Source organism: Coregonus clupeaformis, chromosome 15 (genome assembly GCF_020615455.1).
Source record: "Coregonus clupeaformis isolate EN_2021a chromosome 15, ASM2061545v1, whole genome shotgun sequence".
Classification (NCBI taxonomy): domain Eukaryota; kingdom Metazoa; phylum Chordata; class Actinopteri; order Salmoniformes; family Salmonidae; genus Coregonus; species Coregonus clupeaformis.
The window spans coordinates 43193298-43213114 of record NC_059206.1 but is presented as its reverse complement, the minus strand read 5'-3'; the positions used below and the strand labels follow the sequence as shown (position 1 = coordinate 43213114).

At 41.9% G+C, this 19817-nt stretch overlaps 1 protein-coding gene across 2 annotated transcripts; it reads left to right on the top strand.

Moving 5' to 3' along the window:
- The first annotated feature begins 6366 nt into the window (after positions 1 to 6366).
- Positions 6367 to 19263, top strand: LOC121582395 (TBC1 domain family member 10A). 2 transcript variants are annotated; one of them, XM_041898148.1, is made up of 10 exons: positions 6367 to 7162; positions 14723 to 14822; positions 15124 to 15231; positions 15329 to 15435; positions 15517 to 15631; positions 15754 to 15819; positions 16382 to 16571; positions 16935 to 17089; positions 17392 to 17470; positions 18556 to 19263. In XM_041898148.1, the coding sequence occupies exons 1-10, from the start codon at positions 6957 to 6959 to the stop codon at positions 18567 to 18569; spliced, it is 1140 nt and encodes a 379-aa protein (XP_041754082.1). In that variant the 5' UTR covers positions 6367 to 6956; the 3' UTR covers positions 18570 to 19263. The 2 variants fall into 2 exon arrangements, with proteins under 2 accessions (XP_041754082.1, XP_041754081.1); XM_041898147.1 differs by having other exon boundaries at positions 17392 to 19263.
- Positions 19264 to 19817: the final 554 nt, after the last annotated feature.

Here is a 19817-nt window from a genome sequence, read left to right as displayed (position 1 = left end):
CAAAGGATGATTATTTTGCTTTGTGACAGATGTGTACACACAAGCATTCACAATCTATAAAGGTTTGAACCTTGAAGTAAATATTCTCAATCCCTCCCTTCCATGGCTTGAAAGAACCAAGATGTTGACATGGCCATGGTATGGACATGTTTGACTCGGTAGTAGTGTGTCAGAACTATGACAGCGTGGCATGTCTTTGTCAACGTGTTGTGTGTGTGTGTGCGTGCGCGCTAAGTGGGTGTAGGTTCTTGTTTGAATGTCTTTGTTGTTGATACGTGTTAACTTGCAAAGCTAATGCTAGCATCTGGGAATGCTTTCAACCGAAACAATAGGTCAGGTATGAATTATTTAAAAAAGATTTATTTTTATAACCTTAATGTTATTAGTTTGAGAGCCATGATGTGATGTTTGAAATGTATCATCCAACATATGAATTCACCGTGTGATTCTTTTGTGAAGCTGTATTTAGCTCCATGGATGGCAAATAAGAATCATGCCATCTTACTACTCAGCAAGAATCATATGTAGTCTTTGTGTGGTGGGTGTGTCATCTCTAAATTTGTATTTTTTCTAGATTTGTTCTGTCTCCCAATAACGATTTACTTGCTGCTTTTATTTTGTAATTTCAATGTGTTTAAGACTGTACATTATTTATGCGACGGGTGTGTGCGCCATTTCATTCTTTCATAAAAGATGGAAGTTGATCATCCTGTACTGGTCTTGGCATGCTGTTGGTTCTTCTGCATAATAGCATAATACACACACCTGTCTTCATTGTTAGCCAATGTTTGCTCTGTTATGATTATGAAGCCAGTGCACCAAAGAGGAGTATTCACTATCTTTCCCCCCTTGCTTTCATTTGGGTTTGGAGTAAAACATGCACCAATACTGTAACATAAAATGTCTCTGTATTTTCACATTGAGAGCATATCTGTCAATCGGTTTGACAGGTAAACCGTCATTTTGCTTGTGGTGAATGCTGGCCAGTCGTGTTTTCGGTGCAAAACAGTCAGAAGACCACTAAGGTGTCTTTTTATTTGTGCCTAAAATGCAATGTGACCAGAACAGGAGTTTGATCGTATTTGTGGCTCTAGTTATATGTGACAGGTAGTCTGTGAGAAACAAACTACAATGCAGGCTTTTGAATCCTTAAAGAAACCAAAGAAGGAAAGCCATAACTTCACAAGCATGACCAGGCTACAGCTTCTAATCAAAACCCTACAGTCAGGCTAACATAGTGTAATGGAGACCAGTGAAGTTGTCACTGTATTTATCATCTTGCTTAGTTTAGCATAAAAATAATTTAAAAGAACATCAAGCAATCATACAGGCAAGATCAATGGGTACAATTAAATGTATGTTTGTGTAGTAAATACTATTTCAATTTGGTTTAAGTTAATTTTCTGTAGCCTTTAAGACTTCATTTCATGAATATCGTGTGTCCTATGCATTCTGTCTTTGCATGACAAGCTGTCTTTGTCCCAGCTATTTGAACTACTGGAATTTGCTTACCTGCAAAGGTGGCCATGTCACTCACAGCTTGCCTCGCCTCCAAATGTCTGTCTGATCAGCTCCCCTTGATTTAAAGGTTGTCCTTCAGTCACTTAAACATGCACAAACGTTAATTTTATTCACACATTGGTCATTCTCATATTTCCAGTTATCTTTCTGACAGTCAGTGATGGTGCACTGTGTTAATGAATAATTATACTATTACCTGATCTGATTTTGAGACGAAAAGTAAACCTCTATGGTTTAAGGACACTATATATTACATGTGCTGAAGCGGGAAGGGCGGGGCAGGTTGAAGTGCTTTTTATTGATAATGGTGAGCACCGATTCCGCCTTAACAAATAGATCTGTACCATCTTATCGAGAGGCCTTGTCTGGCAATGCAAGCGTGTCTCGTCTGGACTTGTATGTTGCTCAATGTCAATTAAGTACCTCTTTCTATCCACTCTCATGACAGTTTTTCAATGGTGCTTCTGACGTCAAGACAAGGTCTGTGTGTTGTTCTCTAAGCAATGCTTGTGAGTATGAAAGCTACACGTGTGTGTACAGTGTAATAATGCAGGACTAGTTTCTGTAAATATGTTTTCAAAGTTGCAAAATATTTAAATAAAGAATATAGTATTTATACTAAGATACATGACTCTGAGTTTTTCTGGCTATGCATTGAGTAAAGGCTAAAACCGGAATTTCATCCAACCATCTCAAGATCGCATTTTATCTTTTATCATTTAATACCTAGTTTTTATACCGTATTGCTTTCCCCCTGTGTTACTATATGAAACCGTCATTAAAAAGGACTCCTTATGCACGGCTGTTGATTGCAGCCTTCCCTGTGATGGCATTGCCTGTGACAAATTTCACTAGCAGTGTGAAACATTACCTAGCTTGCAGATGATCTTCCCCTGTTGAGGTCAACTCTATAAAGCTGGGCTATTTTTCACCCGTCTTGATGGGAAGCTACTTGATTAGTTTGCCTTACAGTCATGGTCAAATGCTGGTCCCCTTCTCAACCCATCAGGGATCGCATGACTGTCAGTCAATCCCTTGCAATGTTCTTGAATGCCTCCCAAGCATTCATCAAAGGACGTTGGCATAATGAAAGAGCTAACCTGACCCTCATCTGTGTGACGATCTCCCCTCACGTGGAAGACGGCTTATCGAAACCCAAAGCCACTGGTCCGGATTAGTCACCATTTTATTTTTGTTTCTTGTTTGTGTTTTTCTTGCAATTATGTGCCCAACCAACCAGGGGATTAAGGCAGAGAAAAACCCTCAGAATTATTGCAAATAAGGCTGACCTCAATTCCCCTCAGGTCTTACAGAGCTTTCCCCATCTTTGAGAATCCACCAGAATTCTAGAGTTCTGAATGTAACAGATTGGACCCTGTTATGACAAAAGATAATACAATTCCTGTGTATTTCCCACATACAGCTAACTTTGTGCAAATACGTGAATGAGCATTGTGGGTGTGAGGCAAAGCGTGTGATTCTTTATTTGTGAGCTTCTGCAGCAGCATGTGACTGAACATGAGGGTGAGAACGAGAGGGAAAAGGAGATGGAAGGATGCCGAAGGGAGGGGACGGAAATCTACCCCAATGGGTGAATGTATAACACTCTAAATCATTCTCTAGAGAACTCCAGTCAGTCCTCTCTTTCTGTCTATCCCTCTCTCTGTCATTGTCTTGCACATCCCTTTTTTATAATCCTATTTCCACCTTGTCATTGTATCTCATTCAGTCTTTAATCTCTTTCTCAGTTTATCTTCCTCTCTCTCTTTTCCCACACATTAGAGTTTGTTCCCTTGAACTGTGTTGAATACAGATGCCAAACCAATTTTCATATCCACCCACATGATGAACAATGCTAAATGTGATTTGTATTGTGATCTGAGCTCTTCACAGACCAGTGGAGGCAGAGTGTGAAAGGAGTGCCCTGAAACCACGAGACCGGCATGTACTAGGCAACCTATTGTATTTGTGCCAGTGCCATGGTGCCACACACAGGTGACTGACTGGGGTCAACTCGGGTTTTCTCTCCTCCACACATAGGCCCACTCACACTACCAAAGACACAGACATCTCAAATTAGAGGCAATCTCATAAGTGAGATGTGTGTAATCATGACTGGGACAGTGTCCAGGATGATTAGTGGTGTTTCCAGCCAAAAAGCCCTGAGCACTGTAATTTATTGTTAGCTATTATTATTTGTCTATTTATAAGTAGTTTTATTTATGAATAAAATGCATTTTCATTATAATCTTCTATTCCTATAAGGCATTATCCAAGACAATTGTTCAAACATTAACCGTAAAGGTTTCTCCCATATTTTCCCCAGAGGGCCTTGATATGAATAAGGTCCGCTATTTGCACTTGCACAGAAGAGGTTAATATGGTCCCCCACAACCCCACATGTTCTCTGAGCCACTTGTGGCCCTCATGGTAGGACAACGTCAAGACTGTTAACAGCAAACAGTCTGTTGACAGTGACAGTATCCCCTATCACCTGCACCAGTCATTTTGGAAGGATTGAGGCCAGACCATCATTTTGAGAATCATCCATTGAGTTAAAGTGTTATCATTCAATTTCTGTGGAATCAATACCTCAGTGCACTCAAAATTCATTATAGCCACTGAAAAAGAGACATTCACTTTCAGCTCATGGAGCAGTAATTTGGGACATGTTAGCTAAATGCATCAATAGGTGGCGACAAATATCAACTAACACTATTTGCTGACAACAGCCATAGACATTAAAACCAAACGCCAGAGATTTATGGGCGCGTTCCAGGTCATCTTTCTTGTAGTCGTGCTGCGCAGAAGATCTCACAAGACCTGGACAAGTATTTTGCTTGTCTGGAACCACATTCATATGATATGAACACATGTAAAATATGTCTATACCATATTGATGTGGTTTCCGAGAACTAAACGTATCCAATATTTGTCATATACACTACCAGTCAAAAGTTTGGACACACCTATTCATTCAAGGGTTTTTCTTTATTTTTTACAATTTTTTACATTGTAGAATAATAGTGAAGACATCACAACTATGAAATAACACATATGGAATCATGTAGTAACCAAAAAAGTGTTAAACAAAGCAAAATATATTTTATATTTGAGATTCTTCAAATAGCCACCCTTTGCTTTGATGACAGCTTTGCACACTCTTGGCATTATCTCAACCAGCTTAATGAGGTAGTCACCTGGAATGCATTTCAATTAACAGGTGTGCCTTCTTAAAAGTTACTTTGTGAAATTTATTTCCTTCTTAATGCGTTTGAGCAAATCAGTTGTGTTGTGACAAGGTAGGGGGGGTATACAGAAGATAGCCCTATTTGGTAAAAGACCAAGTCCATATTATGGCAAGAACAGCTCAAGTAAGCAAAGAGAAACAACAGTCCATCATTACTTTAAGACATGAAGGTCAGTCAATACGGAAAATATCAAGAACTTTGAAAGTTTCTTCAAGTGCAGTCGCAAAAACCATCAAGCGCAATGATGAAACTGGCTCTCATGAGGACCGCCACAGGAATGGAAGACCCAGAGTTACCTCTGCCGCAGGGGATAGGTTCATTAGAGTTAACAGCCTCAGAAATTGCAGCCCAAATAAATGCATCACAGAGTTCAAGTCACAGACACATTTCAACATCAACTGTTCAGAGGAGACTGTTTGAATCAGGCCTTCATGGTCGAATTGCTGCAAAGAAACCACTACTAAAGGACACCAATAAGAAGAAGAGACCTGCTTGGGCCAAGAAACACGAGCAATGGACATCAGACCGGTGGAAATGTGTCCTTTGGTCTGGATTCCGAATTTGAGATTTTGGGTTCCAACCGCCATGTCTTTGTGAGATACGGTGTGGATGAACGGATGATCTTTGCATGTGTATTTCCCACCGTAAAGCATGGTGGAGGAGGTGTTATGGTGTGGGGGTGCTTTCCTGGTGACACTGTCTGTGATTTATTTAGAATTCAAGGCACACTTAACCAGCATGGCTACCACAGCATTCTGCAGCGATACGCCATCCCATCTGGTTTGGGCTTAGTGGGACTATCATTTGTTTTTCAACAGGACAATGACCCAACACACCTCCAGGCTGTGTAAGGGCCATTTGACCAAGAAGGAGAGTGATGGAGTGCTGCATCAGATGACCTGGCCTCCACATTCCCCTGACCTCAACCCAATTGAAATGGTTTGGGATGAGTCGGACGACAGATGAAAGGAAAAGCAGCCAACAAGTGCTCAGCATATGTGGGAACTCCTTCAAGACTGTTGTAAAAGCATTCCAGGTGAAGCTGGTTGAGAGAATGCCAAGAGTGTGCAAAGCTGTCATCAAGGCAAAGGGTGGCTATTTGAAGAATCTCAAATATAAAATATATTTTGATTTGTATAACACTTTTTTGGTTACTACATGATTCCATATGTGTTATTTCATAGTTTTGATGTCTTCACTATTATTCTACAATGTAGAAAATTGTAAAATAAAATAAAAAATAAGACCAAACTTTTGACTGGTACTGTGTATATATATATATATATATATATATATATATATATATATATATATATATATATATTAAGCAATCACACCTGAGAGGGGTGTGGTATGTGGCCAATATACCACGGCTAAGGACTGTTCTTACCACAAACTCCCAAGGTGCCTTACTGCTATTATAAACTGGTTACCAAGGTAATTAGAGCAATAAAATAAAATGTTTTGTCATACCCGTGGTATACGGTCTGACATACCACGGCTGTCAGCCAATCAGCATTCAGGGCTCGAACCACTCAGTTTATAAATAAACGACCTGGAACGTGGTCTTTGCTGAACTGACAGTCAGCTGACGCTAGCAGTGTCTCAGTCTAATCAGTCCGCTTGAGTCTAGGCCTTTGAGAGTTAGTCATTGCCGGTGAGAGGTTGATTCACATTGGAATTCAATGGTTTTATCTGGCTGACCAGTCGTTCAACAACACCATCTTGCTTTCTAGCTAATGGTAGAAGTAGACTGCTTTTTGTGTTGTTCTGATTTGTGGTGGTGTTGTTGACAAATAGTGGCATGTTTCTCACTGCTAGCGGTTAGCTAACGTTAATGCTAACCTAGCCAGCTAGCTTCTTTAGCTAGCTAACCAGTTGTCATTCATTGATTGTAACTTTCCATTTTAGTTTTCGTTAACGTTAATTGGTTGGTTTACTAACCAACGTTAGCTAGTCGAGATGGTGGTTTTAGATTTAGACTAGTTAGCTAGCTATGTCGCTCTGATTTACTGCGACGATGCTAACGTTATGTTCGGTAATGACGTGTGGACGACCAAAACAACTTCGCTTCAGACAGTAGTTAAGGTTTTCACTGAAGTGTTTGACTTACAATTAAATAACCGGAGGTTTACTTAACTAATGATATTAGAAGAAGAAGCTAAGTTAGAGAGAGCGGTTTAAATGGCAAGAATTAGAATTGAGCCAGGTAATGGACTTCAGTCAGCAGAGTCCACCAAAAGTTTGCGGGACACCAGAGAAAGCCTGGCACTGACAGATGGAGAAGTCAACTCTTTCGGTTCGGACTCAGAACTAAATGGCTATACCAGCGAGAGACAGACGGATAAATATGGATTTATTGGGGGTGCACAACAATATTCAGAACAATCGTAAGTAAGACCCATCTGTTTATAATTTTCCATCAGAAATGAGGTAGCCAAGCTCTGTTTGTGGCTGACAAAATTGTCAAAGTGCATCTTCCTTCCAGATTAGTCACCTGGTTGACCCCATCTGTCTTCACATACCACTTTACTGTTTGTTATTTTCTAATATGCAATTCACATTTGAATCAGTAGCCTGTTGTTTGCGATATAACTCCAGTGGATGCTCTCCACCAAAGACAGTGTCATCCTTACATTTTACATTTTGAGTCATTTAGCAGACGCTCGTATCCAGAGCGACTTACAGTAGAGTGCATACATTTTGGTACTTTTTCATGCTTGTCCCCCGTGGGAATCGAACCCACAACCCTGGCGTTGCAAGCGCCATGCTCTACCAACTGAGCCACACAGGAGGACTTGGAGGTTAACAGAAACAGTTATTCCTCTCTTGCTCTGTCTTACACTCAGAAGAGAGTCCCTTGCTAGCCTTTAGTAACACATGCCCTGTCCAGAATGACCCCCTACCCCACCCTTAGCAGGTTTAGTTTGCTGCTCTGTGAACCTCTTGAGGAAGCTGTGGACAGAGTGTCTGGTCAGACAAGATGGATGAGAAAGCCTCTATCATGTAAGCCTCTAGCATCACTCAGAGTAACTGATAGCAATAGGACCCGCAGTTCTCCCACGGTCCCTTGGTGTATCAACCCTCTTCCTATCTTTCCACCCTCTCAGCAGCTACTCTTCCCGGGGTCTAAACAGGGTTAAAACAGTTACATCACCGCAAAACACAACAGCCTAGATAATAAATAAAACAATGCATCATACAATACATTATTATTACTCTAATATTAAACATTTACAATATAAAATCCACAATACCAGAACATCACAGTGTGTGTGTCCTCACAGTCCGCGTTGTTGTTTTATCCGTTTTTTAAATGCGATTTTACTGCTCGCTTGAATTACTTGACGCGGAAGAGTTCCATGTAGGCATGGCTCTATGTAGTACTTTGCGTTTCCCAGAGTCTGTTCTGGACTTGGGGACTGTGAAGAGACCCATGGTGGCATGTCTTGTGCGGTATGTATGGGTGTCTGATCTGTGTGTTAGCTGTTTGAAAAGACAGTTTGGTGCTATCAATACCTCTCTCAAAGACAAGTAGTGATGCAGTCAATCTCTCCTCTATGTTGAGCCAGGAGAGATTGACCACGTTTATATGCGCACAGTATTCTGGGTAATAGCTCAAATCCCGCTTAAGGTCTTATTCGGGATAAGTTGTTTACATGCACCTTTGATATCCCGCTCAGAGTATCCCTGTAACCATGAATAAACAGAATATTCATAATTTAAATTCATAAGGGTTAAATGGAATAGTAACTGAAATATGGACACTGACTGTAGGCCTATAACCGCTCACATATAGCGTTATATAATATTAACTCCTGCTGAACTATGCATTTCTTGCAGTAGAATTATAGAACAAATGTTAGTTTTGTCTCGGGAACAGAAGTGGAGAAATATGATTTCCTTTCAGCATCTCTTGAGACAATGCGAATGTGCGTGTTATGTGTTATCTTCAACAATGTTATGCAAGCAGACAGTAGTTGGCAATATCAGAGGGTTTTGTGATGAATGAGCCATCTGTCTTATTTATATATACACTACCAGTCAAAAGTTTGGACACCTACTCATTCAAGGGTTTTTCTTCATTTTTTATTTTCTTTACATTGTAGAATAATAGTGAAGACATCAAAACTATGAAATAACACATATGGAATCATGTAATAAACCAAAAAAGTGTTATACAAATCAAAATATATTTTATATTTGAGATTCTTCAAATAGCCACCCTTTGCCTTGATGACAGCTTTGCACACGCTTGGCATTCTCTCAACCAGCTTCATGAGCTAGTCACCTGGAATGCATTTCAATTAACAGGTGTGCCTTCTTAAAAGTTAATTTGTGGAATTTCTATCCTTCTTAATGCATTTCAGCCAATCAGTTGTGTTGTCACAAGGTAGGGGGTTATACAGAAGATGGTCCTATTTGGTAAAAGACCAAGTCCATATTATGGCAAGAACTGCTCAAATAAGCAAAGAGAAACGACAGTCCATCATTACTTTACTTTAAGACATGAAGGTCAGTCAATACGTAGCAAGAACTTTGAAAGTTTCCTCAAGTGCAGTCGCAAAAAATAATTTCTCTAAATAAGCGTTGTAAAATTAAAGGTCAAATAAACTCCATTTCAAACAGTCAGCAATAATCTAATGAATTCAGTGCTTGTGAAGTTATACCTAGGCTAAATCTAAGCCTTCCACAACCATAACACCCACTAATAACTTAATTATTTTATCAAAATAGTTGAACCTGCTTTTTGATTGCGGTAATCACTGATCTGGCTTTCAAGTTTGTCTTTGAAAATGCCCTTTTTTGTTACAAATGTAACTAGAACCATGCGTAATGCACATTCACTAATGACCAACTCTTCAGTTTCATCAGCTGTCCGGGTGGCTGGTCTCAGACCATCCCGCAGCTGAAGAAGCCGGATGTGGAGGTCCTGGGCTGGCGTGGTACATGTGGTCTGCGGTTGTGAGATCGGTTGGACGTACTGCCAAATTCTTTCAAATGACATTGGAGGTGGGTTATGGTAGAGAAATTAACATTAAATTATCTGGCAACAGCTCTGGGGGACATTCCTGCAGTCAGCATGCCAATTGCACGCTCCCTCAACTTGAAACATCTGTGACATTGTGGTGTGTGACAAAACTGCACATTTTAGTGTGGCCTTTTATTGGCCCTAGCACAAGGTGCACCTGTGTAATGATCATGCTGTTTAATAAGCTTCTTGATATGCCAAACCTGTCGGGTGGATGGGTTATCTTGGCAAAGGAGAAATGCTCACTAACAGCGATGTAAACAAATTTGTGCACAACATTTGAGCGAAATAAGCTTTTTGTGCGTATGGAACATTTCAGGGATCTTTTATTTTAACTCATGAAACATGGGACCAACACTTTACAAGTTGCGTTTATATTTTTGTTCAGTATAGAATTTTCATTGTTGGACATAAAATACTGTAAAAATACCAGGAAATCAGCTCCAAAAGAGATTTACATTTTGGAAATCTGTTCCCAAGTATTCCCACACATAATAGAGAGACGTGATCGTAGACAAACGTAAGCAAGGTTTGAAATTATCTGTTTGGGATTCGGTCAAATTGCAGTCTACAAATTATTTGTAGTTATGTTCCAGCCCCCCGACCATCTGCTCAAGAAGAAATCGGCCCACGGCTGAATCTAGTTGATGATCCCTGCATTAGGCTATAGAAAATTAACACAGGTCTCATCAATAATCTCTCAAGCCCAGGTGCTAGTGATTAGCCAGCTAATCTTTATATTTCAAGTTTGGCCAACTTTGATCTATCTGCTAGCTAACAAGGTTGAACAGTTGAATTGTTATGAACACACCCTTCTGTCTGTCTCCAAATGTTTGAAAAGCATGTTAGCCTGTCCATTTTGTTCATATGTTGAAATCAAGTGCCTTCTTATTTCTCAGAATGAAACATTCCTTATATAATTGTGTTTTATGCTTATTGGATATTTTATAAAACACAGACTAGACATCTAGAATAACAGTCTTTGGCTAAAATGCTGCTAACAGTATGTGGTACCCCAATGCTGCGCGTGACAAACTGAGCATTCATTTTCCAGAATCAATGTTCATTGATACTCTCATTTTAGTAGTGTCTGCTCTGCGCGCAACTTGAGTAGTTGAGACATAAAAAATGTATCGTTAGAAAAGTTAACTTCTCCTCTATTACAGTCAATGTGTTTTAGTGTCCATATGACCGATTCTGTTGGACCAAACCTCAAATGCAAATACAGAGTTGAAACTGCTTGTCAGAGAGAAAGATGTGATCTCTCAACTTTGTTGGCGTGAGGGGGAGGGGCTTTGTGTGTGTAAACCATAGAGGAAGAGGCGAATCGAGAGGTTTCACTCTTGCTAAAATCTGTCCAAAATAAGGCGTGCGTTTCTATGGGCTTATTTTGGACCTAAGCTTGTCGTCTGCCTTCCCGCCTTTGGGACAACGACTCTCATTGTTAGGGCAGAGACATGAGCATCTCGTCATTATATACAGATCTCTGTTATAAATGGGAAGGTGCACACAGGAGCGAATGAGACGAGACCAAAAATACAACATGAGAACAAGCAAACATAAATGCTCATAAAAACGAAAATTAACAAAACCTAGATTCTTGCGATACAGGCATTTTGAATATCGCACAAAAACATATTTGAATTAATCAAATTAATTTGATATCACCCAGCCCTAACCTATGTTAAGTGATTAAAACTTGTAATTCTGTTACCAAATCAGTAACAGAATTACAATCCCTTCCACTTGCATTCTGTTATGTTCAGCTCATAACTGTTTTCTTTCTCTTTCTGTTGTCTGGTGGTCTAAGCGAGAATGTGAAATCAGTCTGGACAACCCCTCCCTCGTTCTCTCTCTGCATCTCGCTTCTCTCTCTGCGTCTCGCTTCTCTTTCTCCGGTTAATGTTACCTCTCCCGGCTCTTACTGACACCTACCCATGAGCCCTCTCTCTTCCATTAACAGTAACCAGCATCCGCACCAACTGAGCACCGAACCAACACTGGTGTCCATGGACATTGAAAAGTAGTTGAAATTTGATTTCAGCCTTGATTTCAACGTCCACGGACCAAAAAATGTGGGCCTTGATTTCAACGTCTATAGACATAGATTTTTGGTCCGGACCAAATCTGAACCAATCATAGATGTCTATGTTTCACAAGTTTGGACAGTACAGTGTGTAGAATAATACCCATATATGCAAAGGAGGATATTGCATATTTCTACCTTTTGTGTACCTATTCAGGATACATCACCATGAAGAGAATGACTTTCATATCCATAATGATGCATGTCTGTGTTGTACAGATCAGGGACCCATGATGAAATTCTGTTACCGTAATTCTGTTACCTGGTGTAAATCCACTTCACTTGCTGTAGTTCAACAACCAAAATAGATTTTTTCAAACTCAAGGTGTCATGTCATAGCTGACACCCCATTCTTTCTGCAGACATCGTTGCATCTTAATTCGTAGCAGATATTTAGCATAGTTTTTGGAAAACATGGACACATAAAAAAAATGAAGGGAGATTTTACTGAAATTCAGTTACCAAACTTTGCATCTGCACAGTTCTTCAGTAAATGTGTTTTTGTACAATGTTCAGTGTACATTTAAAAAATTAGGCCTTTTGCATACAGTTGTATGGTTTGTTAAACGTTGAAATCAATGGTTTTTGTTTGGCATACATTTTAAGGGATTCTGTTACCTTGGAATTGCCTATTGGCATGCTGCTATTGTATTGAACCATCAACACTTAGGATGGGCTAGTTGTTTATAGACTATAGTAGACCTGGGTGCTTTGGTTTAATTCATTGGCCATTGCATTTTTTTGTGAGACTCCGTCTCAGCCAAGTCATTGTTGTCTGTACTGTTACAAATTGAGATGTTTATGACATTCCAACAGATAATTATCAGTGGACCCTTTCGCTGCTATCCACTCCTCACACAAGGGGAGTCCGTGAAGATTCTGGAAGTCCTGCAGTACCTTGAATAATCAGTTCCAGAAATGAGATGTTTTGTGGATTAGCCTACATGGTATGACGACAAGGTTTTCTCCATTGTAAAAAGCAAGAGCACAATATAGCCTCTAGTTCTGGGATTGACTGTCTAAAACCGCTTAGGTTAGTTTGTTGTTTTTAAGTTGTTTACTGCTGCCATGGTCACTTGACAGCCTTTGTGTTGTATGGCATTGTTTTTCCCTCATTTTGCTTACCGATGTGGTATGTTAGGCCGGGTACTGCTGCCTTGTTAAGTGCTTTTGACTCATAGTCATGTATTTTCTACACTTATGGCTTTTTGCCACTGAGTGCAACATGAACCGCTGATTCTCAGCAAAACAGAATACCGGCCTGATGTGTCACCACTTGTTCTGAACAAACGCCTTCTAACTCGTCTGTTTACAGCCTATTGTGATGTGCATTTCTCTCCAGTGTTTAGGCTCCCAGTGAGCGGTTGCTGAGCAAGAGTAGGACTGGGGAGGTAACAGAAGTAAGGGGAAGTTCTATTAGAACTTCCTGTTTTTTGTGTGCTTCGCAGGTTGTGGCAAGTGTCCCACTGTTTTGTCTGAGGATGGATTTCCTGTGAGGAGTATGAGGAGTAGGAAGGGATCAGCCGCTGCCCTGCTCCTTCCCCCAAGAGCGCCAGGATGTGATGAAAAGAATGCCACATCCCAGCACACTGCTCTGTTTGTATGGTGTTTTGTATTTGAGAGTGTGTGCTCAGAATAGGGTTGGGCCGATATATGATTGTATTGTGATATTTGACATTGACGATATATCGTGAAGTGCAAGACTATACTCTATTTAAACTTTACAGATCAAAACTATGCAGTTTAATCAGTTAGGCTGTATCAATATAAATTAATTAACTAAGCCTTATTTTATTGCCACACAGAGATGATTTAATGAGAATGTGACTATAATATTGTAAGTACGCACAAAATTCACAGTCATTCGTGTAGCCTACAACAGACAACCTAGTTTCATTCATTCATCCCTGAGAAAAAGGCTAGGCAAAAAATACAGCGTGTCATGGTGTTGCGTGTTCACACCTCCTCTCTGCATCCCCCTTGGTAATTTGACCACAGTCGGTCCAGTGTACTGGGTGTGTCTGTCAGCTGGATGCAATAAAGATGCTCTTTCTCTGAGAGACACTGAAACACACGCAGCCTCTTTAGGGCCCCTTTGAACCGCCCTCGCCTTCATCCACTGCCCTTCTACCAAGGGAAGGAGCCCAAGCCCAGCAGTCCTCCAGAACTATGTTGTCAGCTCTCTCTCTCTTGTTTTCATCTGGAGAGGCAAAACAATGGCAGCTATTGTCCTTGTCTCTTATCATTTCTTGCATTTCCGTTCTGGTTTCAATGGACACAACGATCAAATGGCTCAAGTTTTCTAGCGAAAGAGTTGTTTCTGTAAGAAAAAGAATGTACGCTCCTCTGGTGAATGATTTTCAGAAGCTACAGGAAGCAGCTTGTATTTCTGTTTTCCTCCAAGACAACTTCCTGTGAGGGATGGCTCTTCCTGTTTGGCCCTCGGCCCTCCCTCCTTCCCTCACTCGCCTCTCGTTTCACTGGTGTCTGTGTTGACAGCCTTTGCTTGTCATGGGCTCCCGAGTGGCGCAGCGGTCTAAGGCACTGCATCTCAGTGCTTGAGGCGTCACTACAGACCCCCTGGTTCGATTCCAGGCTGTATCACAACCGGCCGTGTTTGGGAGTCCCATAGGGTGGCGCACAATTGGCCCAGCGTCGTCCGGGTTTGGCCGGTATAGGCCATCATTGTAAATAAGAATTTGTTCTTAACTGACTTGCCTAGTTAAATAAAGGTAAAAAGAAATGCCTCAAGTAATACATCCCTGAGTGTTTGTTTAGAGAGACAGGTGTGTAGCTACAGAGTAACCGTCTGTCTGTCCCTGACTCCCACAGAGCTGAAGACATTCCTCCTGAGGTGCTGAGACAGAGGGAGGCCAAATGGCTGGACATGCTCAACAACTGGGACAAATGGATGGCCAAGAGACACAAGAAGGTCAGTAACTCAAACATCTGCTGCGCATCACTGGCTGATAGGCTACCGAAATCCCATTGCTGACGATAACAGCTTTCTTTATAGAAAGCACGTTAACCTTGCAAGCTGTCATGTGCCACCCCTACTACTCTTATTGAGTGACCAGAAAATATGGAAGGAAAGTAATTGAACACATACTTGAACAACCTACCTTGACATTCAATCTATTCCACTGATGGAATTCCCATGATTTTTAAACTAGTCTCACCGTGCATGATTATGATGAGTGGTTGTGACACTAGCGCTAACTCCCTACCCCCAGATGAAGCTGCGCTGCCAGAAGGGCATCCCCCCCTCTCTGCGAGGCCGGGCGTGGCTCTACTTGTCAGGAGGAAAGGTGAAGAGGGAGCAGCACAAGGGCAAGTTCGAGGTCGGTCACTAACCACCACCGCTACACACTCATTCATACACACTCTTGTACTTTTACACATAAAGCATGTGAATTCGGGGGACTGTGTGTTTTTAAGGAGCTGGACAGCCAGGCAGGAGACCCTAAGTGGGTGGATGTGATCGAGCGGGACCTCCACAGACAGTTCCCCTTCCATGAGATGTTTGTGGCAAGAGGAGGCCATGGGTGAGTAGCTCTTTTGGCGTGGACCCATGGCTACTTCTCAGTACATGTTTGTTTTCGTAACCGAATTGTGTGCGTGTGTAGGCAGCAGGACCTGTACCGTGTCCTGAAGGCCTACACACTGCACCGGCCTGAAGAGGGTTACTGCCAGGCTCAGGCTCCCATCGCTGCTGTGCTGCTAATGCACATGCCTGCTGAGGTCAGTCCACATACACACCATCCATGTGTATACAAAAATGTTGAATACTCTGTTACTCACGGTACAGGAATGTGGCATACACCACAGTCGTGCTCAATTCATGTTTTTTGCTTTATTAACAGGATGCATTCTGGGGTCTGGTGCAGATTTGTGAGAAGTACCTTCCTGGATACTACAGTGCAGGGCTGGTAAGACTGTCCACAGACCTACCACACTGGTCCTCTAACACAAAGAATACAAGGAACCAAGGTCACATGCTGAAGAGAATTCGCTGATTGTTGGTTGTGACAGGGAGAGGTTTTATATTGGGGTTTAAAGATCAGGATACAGTTTGTTGGGTTTTCCCAAGGGCAGAGCTAGAGAGTAACTTAAAGAGCTTACCTGTCACTAAAATACAGTTAATCATTAATTCAGCATGTTTATCATTGCCTGGAACTGCAGTGTCATGGAAAAGAAAAGCTGGACAATGTTAGGTGACACTCATGTTAAATGCAGGCAGGCAGGTCATATTATTGGACCAGCTCTCTAGCTGGCATGTGCTGCTGTCATTGCATGTCCTGTAGCCTGTTGTCTGTGACCAGCTAATGACAAATGGCCCTGAGTGAGCAGGTGACCAGGCAATGTGGGCCAGTTAATGAAACATTAAAAAGAGGAAGGCGTCTGTTCTCTCTCTCTCCCTCACCCCTCCCTCCCTCTCGACCCCTCCATTTGTCTCTTTCTCCCTCTCCTTTCTGATGGTTGTTCCTGTAGGAGGCGATCCAGCTGGATGGGGAGATCCTGTTTGCTCTGCTGAAGCGTGTGTCTCCTCTGGCCCACCGCCACCTGAAGAAGCACAAGATGGACCCCATCCTGTACATGACGGAGTGGTTCATGTGTGCCTTCTCCAGAACCCTTCCCTGGGCCTCAGTGCTACGTGTCTGGGACATGTTCCTTTGTGAGGGTGAGACACAGAATCTGTCATTTAATAGGATCTCTGTGGTGTGCAATATGTTTAATGTAAGTGGCTATATGAGACATGTGCAATGTGTATGACATGGGTAACATGCAATGCATGTAATATGTTGATTCCACACAGTAAACACACGTACATTTTGTCCACCAGAGAGCACTCTCGGCGAGGCATGCTCTTTAGACAGACTGACATGGACACACACACACCCCAGCATACTCATCATCACAGACACATTCAAAGATACAAAGATACCCACACAAATACGTCATACCACACACTGACACAATGACAAGTCTTATCTCAGGACACTGAGACTTAATCCGTTTTGGCTGGTGTTGTCCGGTCATCCAGGAGTGAAGATCATCTTCCGGGTGGGCCTGGTGCTGTTGAAGTGCATGCTGGGCTCCCAGGACAAGCTGAAGATGTGTCAGGGCCAGTATGAGACCATGGAGCTGCTCAAGACCATAGACACACGCTACATGCTGGAGGCATTCCTAGTGCGGGAGGTACACAACCACCATCCACAGCCAGAATTATAGAACCAGAAACATCATACTGGAAAATGCCCAGTGTCATGGTTTTTAGCCACTTTGAGAATAGCTGACATGAATGTGATGAGACTGTGTCATGGCTATGTTGCATGCTAAGGGCTATGGTGTAAACTGAAAAAGACCCTACTGCCACATAGTGGTACTTTAATAAAACAGCATTTTTTCTATGATTTCTACTACTTTGTCAAGCTGACAGGCTATTAAGACTGCTATGTTAACCACTGTTGTTAATCTCTACCCCTTTTGCTCTGTCCCAGATTATAGAGCTGCCATTGTCAGAGCGGGACATTGAGAAGGAGCACCTGGCCCAGCTGCGGCACTGGAAGGAGACCCGGGGTGAGTTGCACTGCAAGTCCCCTCCAAGAATGCACGGCGCCAAGGCTATCATGGCCGCTGAACCACCCAGTCGCCAAGACCTGAGACAGAACCCCACCATCATAGTTGAGTCGTCCCTGGCAACCAATAAGAATGGGGAGGGCCAGGATGAGGACAAAGCTAGGAAAAAGACCAAAGAGGAGAAGAAGGGGAAGAAGAAGAACAGCTCCCCGACCCCGGTGGCGGCCAACCCTGAACCCAGCGACGCCTCTACCGAGCCCTCCCCACCCCTCAAAGACACACCCCTGCAGGGCTCTAATCAGAGTCTGATTAGCACAGAACATGACACTTACCTGTAGCAGATGGAAAGAGCTGGGACCAGCCGGGGATTACAAAACCTATTTACAGCTCACTGACTCCCGATCCCCAGAATACACTTAACCTCTAACCTCTAACACCCCCCCCCCCATCCCATCCCCATCCTCTTGACTCTTTCCATTATAGCCAAATGCATCTATAGCAAAACACTCCATAAGAATGGAAGCCATCTTCCATATTGCCCTGGGGGCTACTACAAGTGTAGACCAAGTAGACTTTTGTTTTTCACACATGTATGGGAGATGACAATTTAATCATCAGTTGGGAGAGTGCAGCACTTTGTTCAGTGGACCATACGGGTATACAGGCACTTTGGCTGAGGGTAGATTGTACAGCCTGCCGCTGCAATCAATCATATCAGTTTATTATCTCAATCTTTTCTTATTTAATGATGTTTTTTAGACTGATTCAAGATCAGGTGACATAACTATGAAGTCTGTTTAGCCAGGAGTCCTTGCCCTGTCCCAGCTGATCCAGGGTCATTACTGGAGGCTGGAGCACTATGCCTGTTTACGTCTTCCACTTAATATATGCTGTAGTATGAGGCAATACATTGCCAGCACACACCAATCCTGCATTGTTAGATTAAGTCAGTCACAGGGAATGTCAATAGTTAAATTGTAATCACAATAGAATATGGTTTGAATCACATAGGTTGCCAACATATTGTATAAAGCTAAATGCTATTGTCATTCACTCATTGGTGCATCCTTTCTTTCTGGTTGTAGTTGATGAACACTAGAGGGCTCTGTGGGGCCATTGTTCAGCCCTGACCAATGAAGGACTTGAACTACAGGCTCAAGGGAAAAACCAATCATCTGTATATCATCTTTATAGTTTCTAATGAAGGAAATGAACGTTTGCTGGACAATTCCTGTCACTAGACCAACGATTGTTGATTTGATGGTTTGTCATGTATATGTGTTGTAAGAGCCATGCTGTCTAAATAATTCCTTAGTGTGGGTTGTTTATTCTGTGCAGAGCTCCAGGGAACAGAACCAGTGAGTGTGTGTAGTTATGTAGTGGGAGAATGCCAATCGATGGAACACTCATATCATACTCTGCCATGTTGATTAATCCTTGTCTATGTAATGAGCTAAGTATACGCTATTTGTGTATACCTGTTTATTAGCTCTGTGCATAATTGCTTTATATGTAATTGTCAATATTACATGTGTGTTAGTCAAATTTGCCTTTAGATCAGATTAGAACTGCAGAAGTGAAAGTTTCTGAAGGGACCATTTATATTAAATAACAAGGTAAATAACTGTCTGTTTTATGTATGGTAAAAGGATTATTTCTGTCAAAATTACTATAGATTTTCACACTTGCATGAAGTATAGTTTAGAACTTCATATAATATAGATTTAGATTTGTCTAAGATGAAGCACTTTGTCCCTGGTCAAGCTCTTTAAGAATAAAATTTACATTTTGTTTGTCTTCTGTAAAATTGCCCATGTTTATATATTGTGGGACGTCTATATCTACGTAACCTCTGCCACACATTTAACCAACACTCTGACACACCATAATAATGTATTAAACTTCTATAGCACTTTTCATAATAGAAATCTCAAAGAGAGTCATAAGCAAAAAACTAACAAACAAGCAATATATCATGACTGGTCAACCAATATAGGCCAAGTATTTGAAAGCTACATCCTCTGCACATGGAGAGGGTCAGTTCATGGCATGACCGGAGGAAACTGGTCACAGGATGGTGACTGAGTCTGCTGATGATCTTGCAGAGTACAAGTCTGGGAACCAGCCTGTGTCATATAGCCACTGGACTTCTCCTCTTCCACTCTGTGAAACACCCACTTGGGTGATGCCTTTGCAGCTGTGGGCACCAGAAAGCTCACCACACAAAGTTCAGAATAGTAGCCAGTTGTCCTCTCTACGAGCCCTCTGCCTCAACATTGTCTTCCTCCATCTCTCAATCCACTTCTCACATGGTGTTCTCAAAACAACAGGAACTGGCAGCCAGGTG

What these genes read in the sequence shown, in the direction of transcription:
- LOC121582395 (XM_041898147.1), top strand. Translation starts at nt 6,957, where the DNA reads ATGGCAAGAATTAGAATTGAGCCAGGTAATGGACTTCAGTCAGCAGAG. An exon ending in GTGGCAAGAGGAGGCCATGG is followed by an intron (nt 15,436 to 15,516) that starts GTGAGTAGCTCT and finishes GTGCGTGTGTAG; the next exon opens with GCAGCAGGACCTGTACCGTG. An exon ending in GATACTACAGTGCAGGGCTG is followed by an intron (nt 15,820 to 16,381) that starts GTAAGACTGTCC and finishes TTGTTCCTGTAG; the next exon opens with GAGGCGATCCAGCTGGATGG.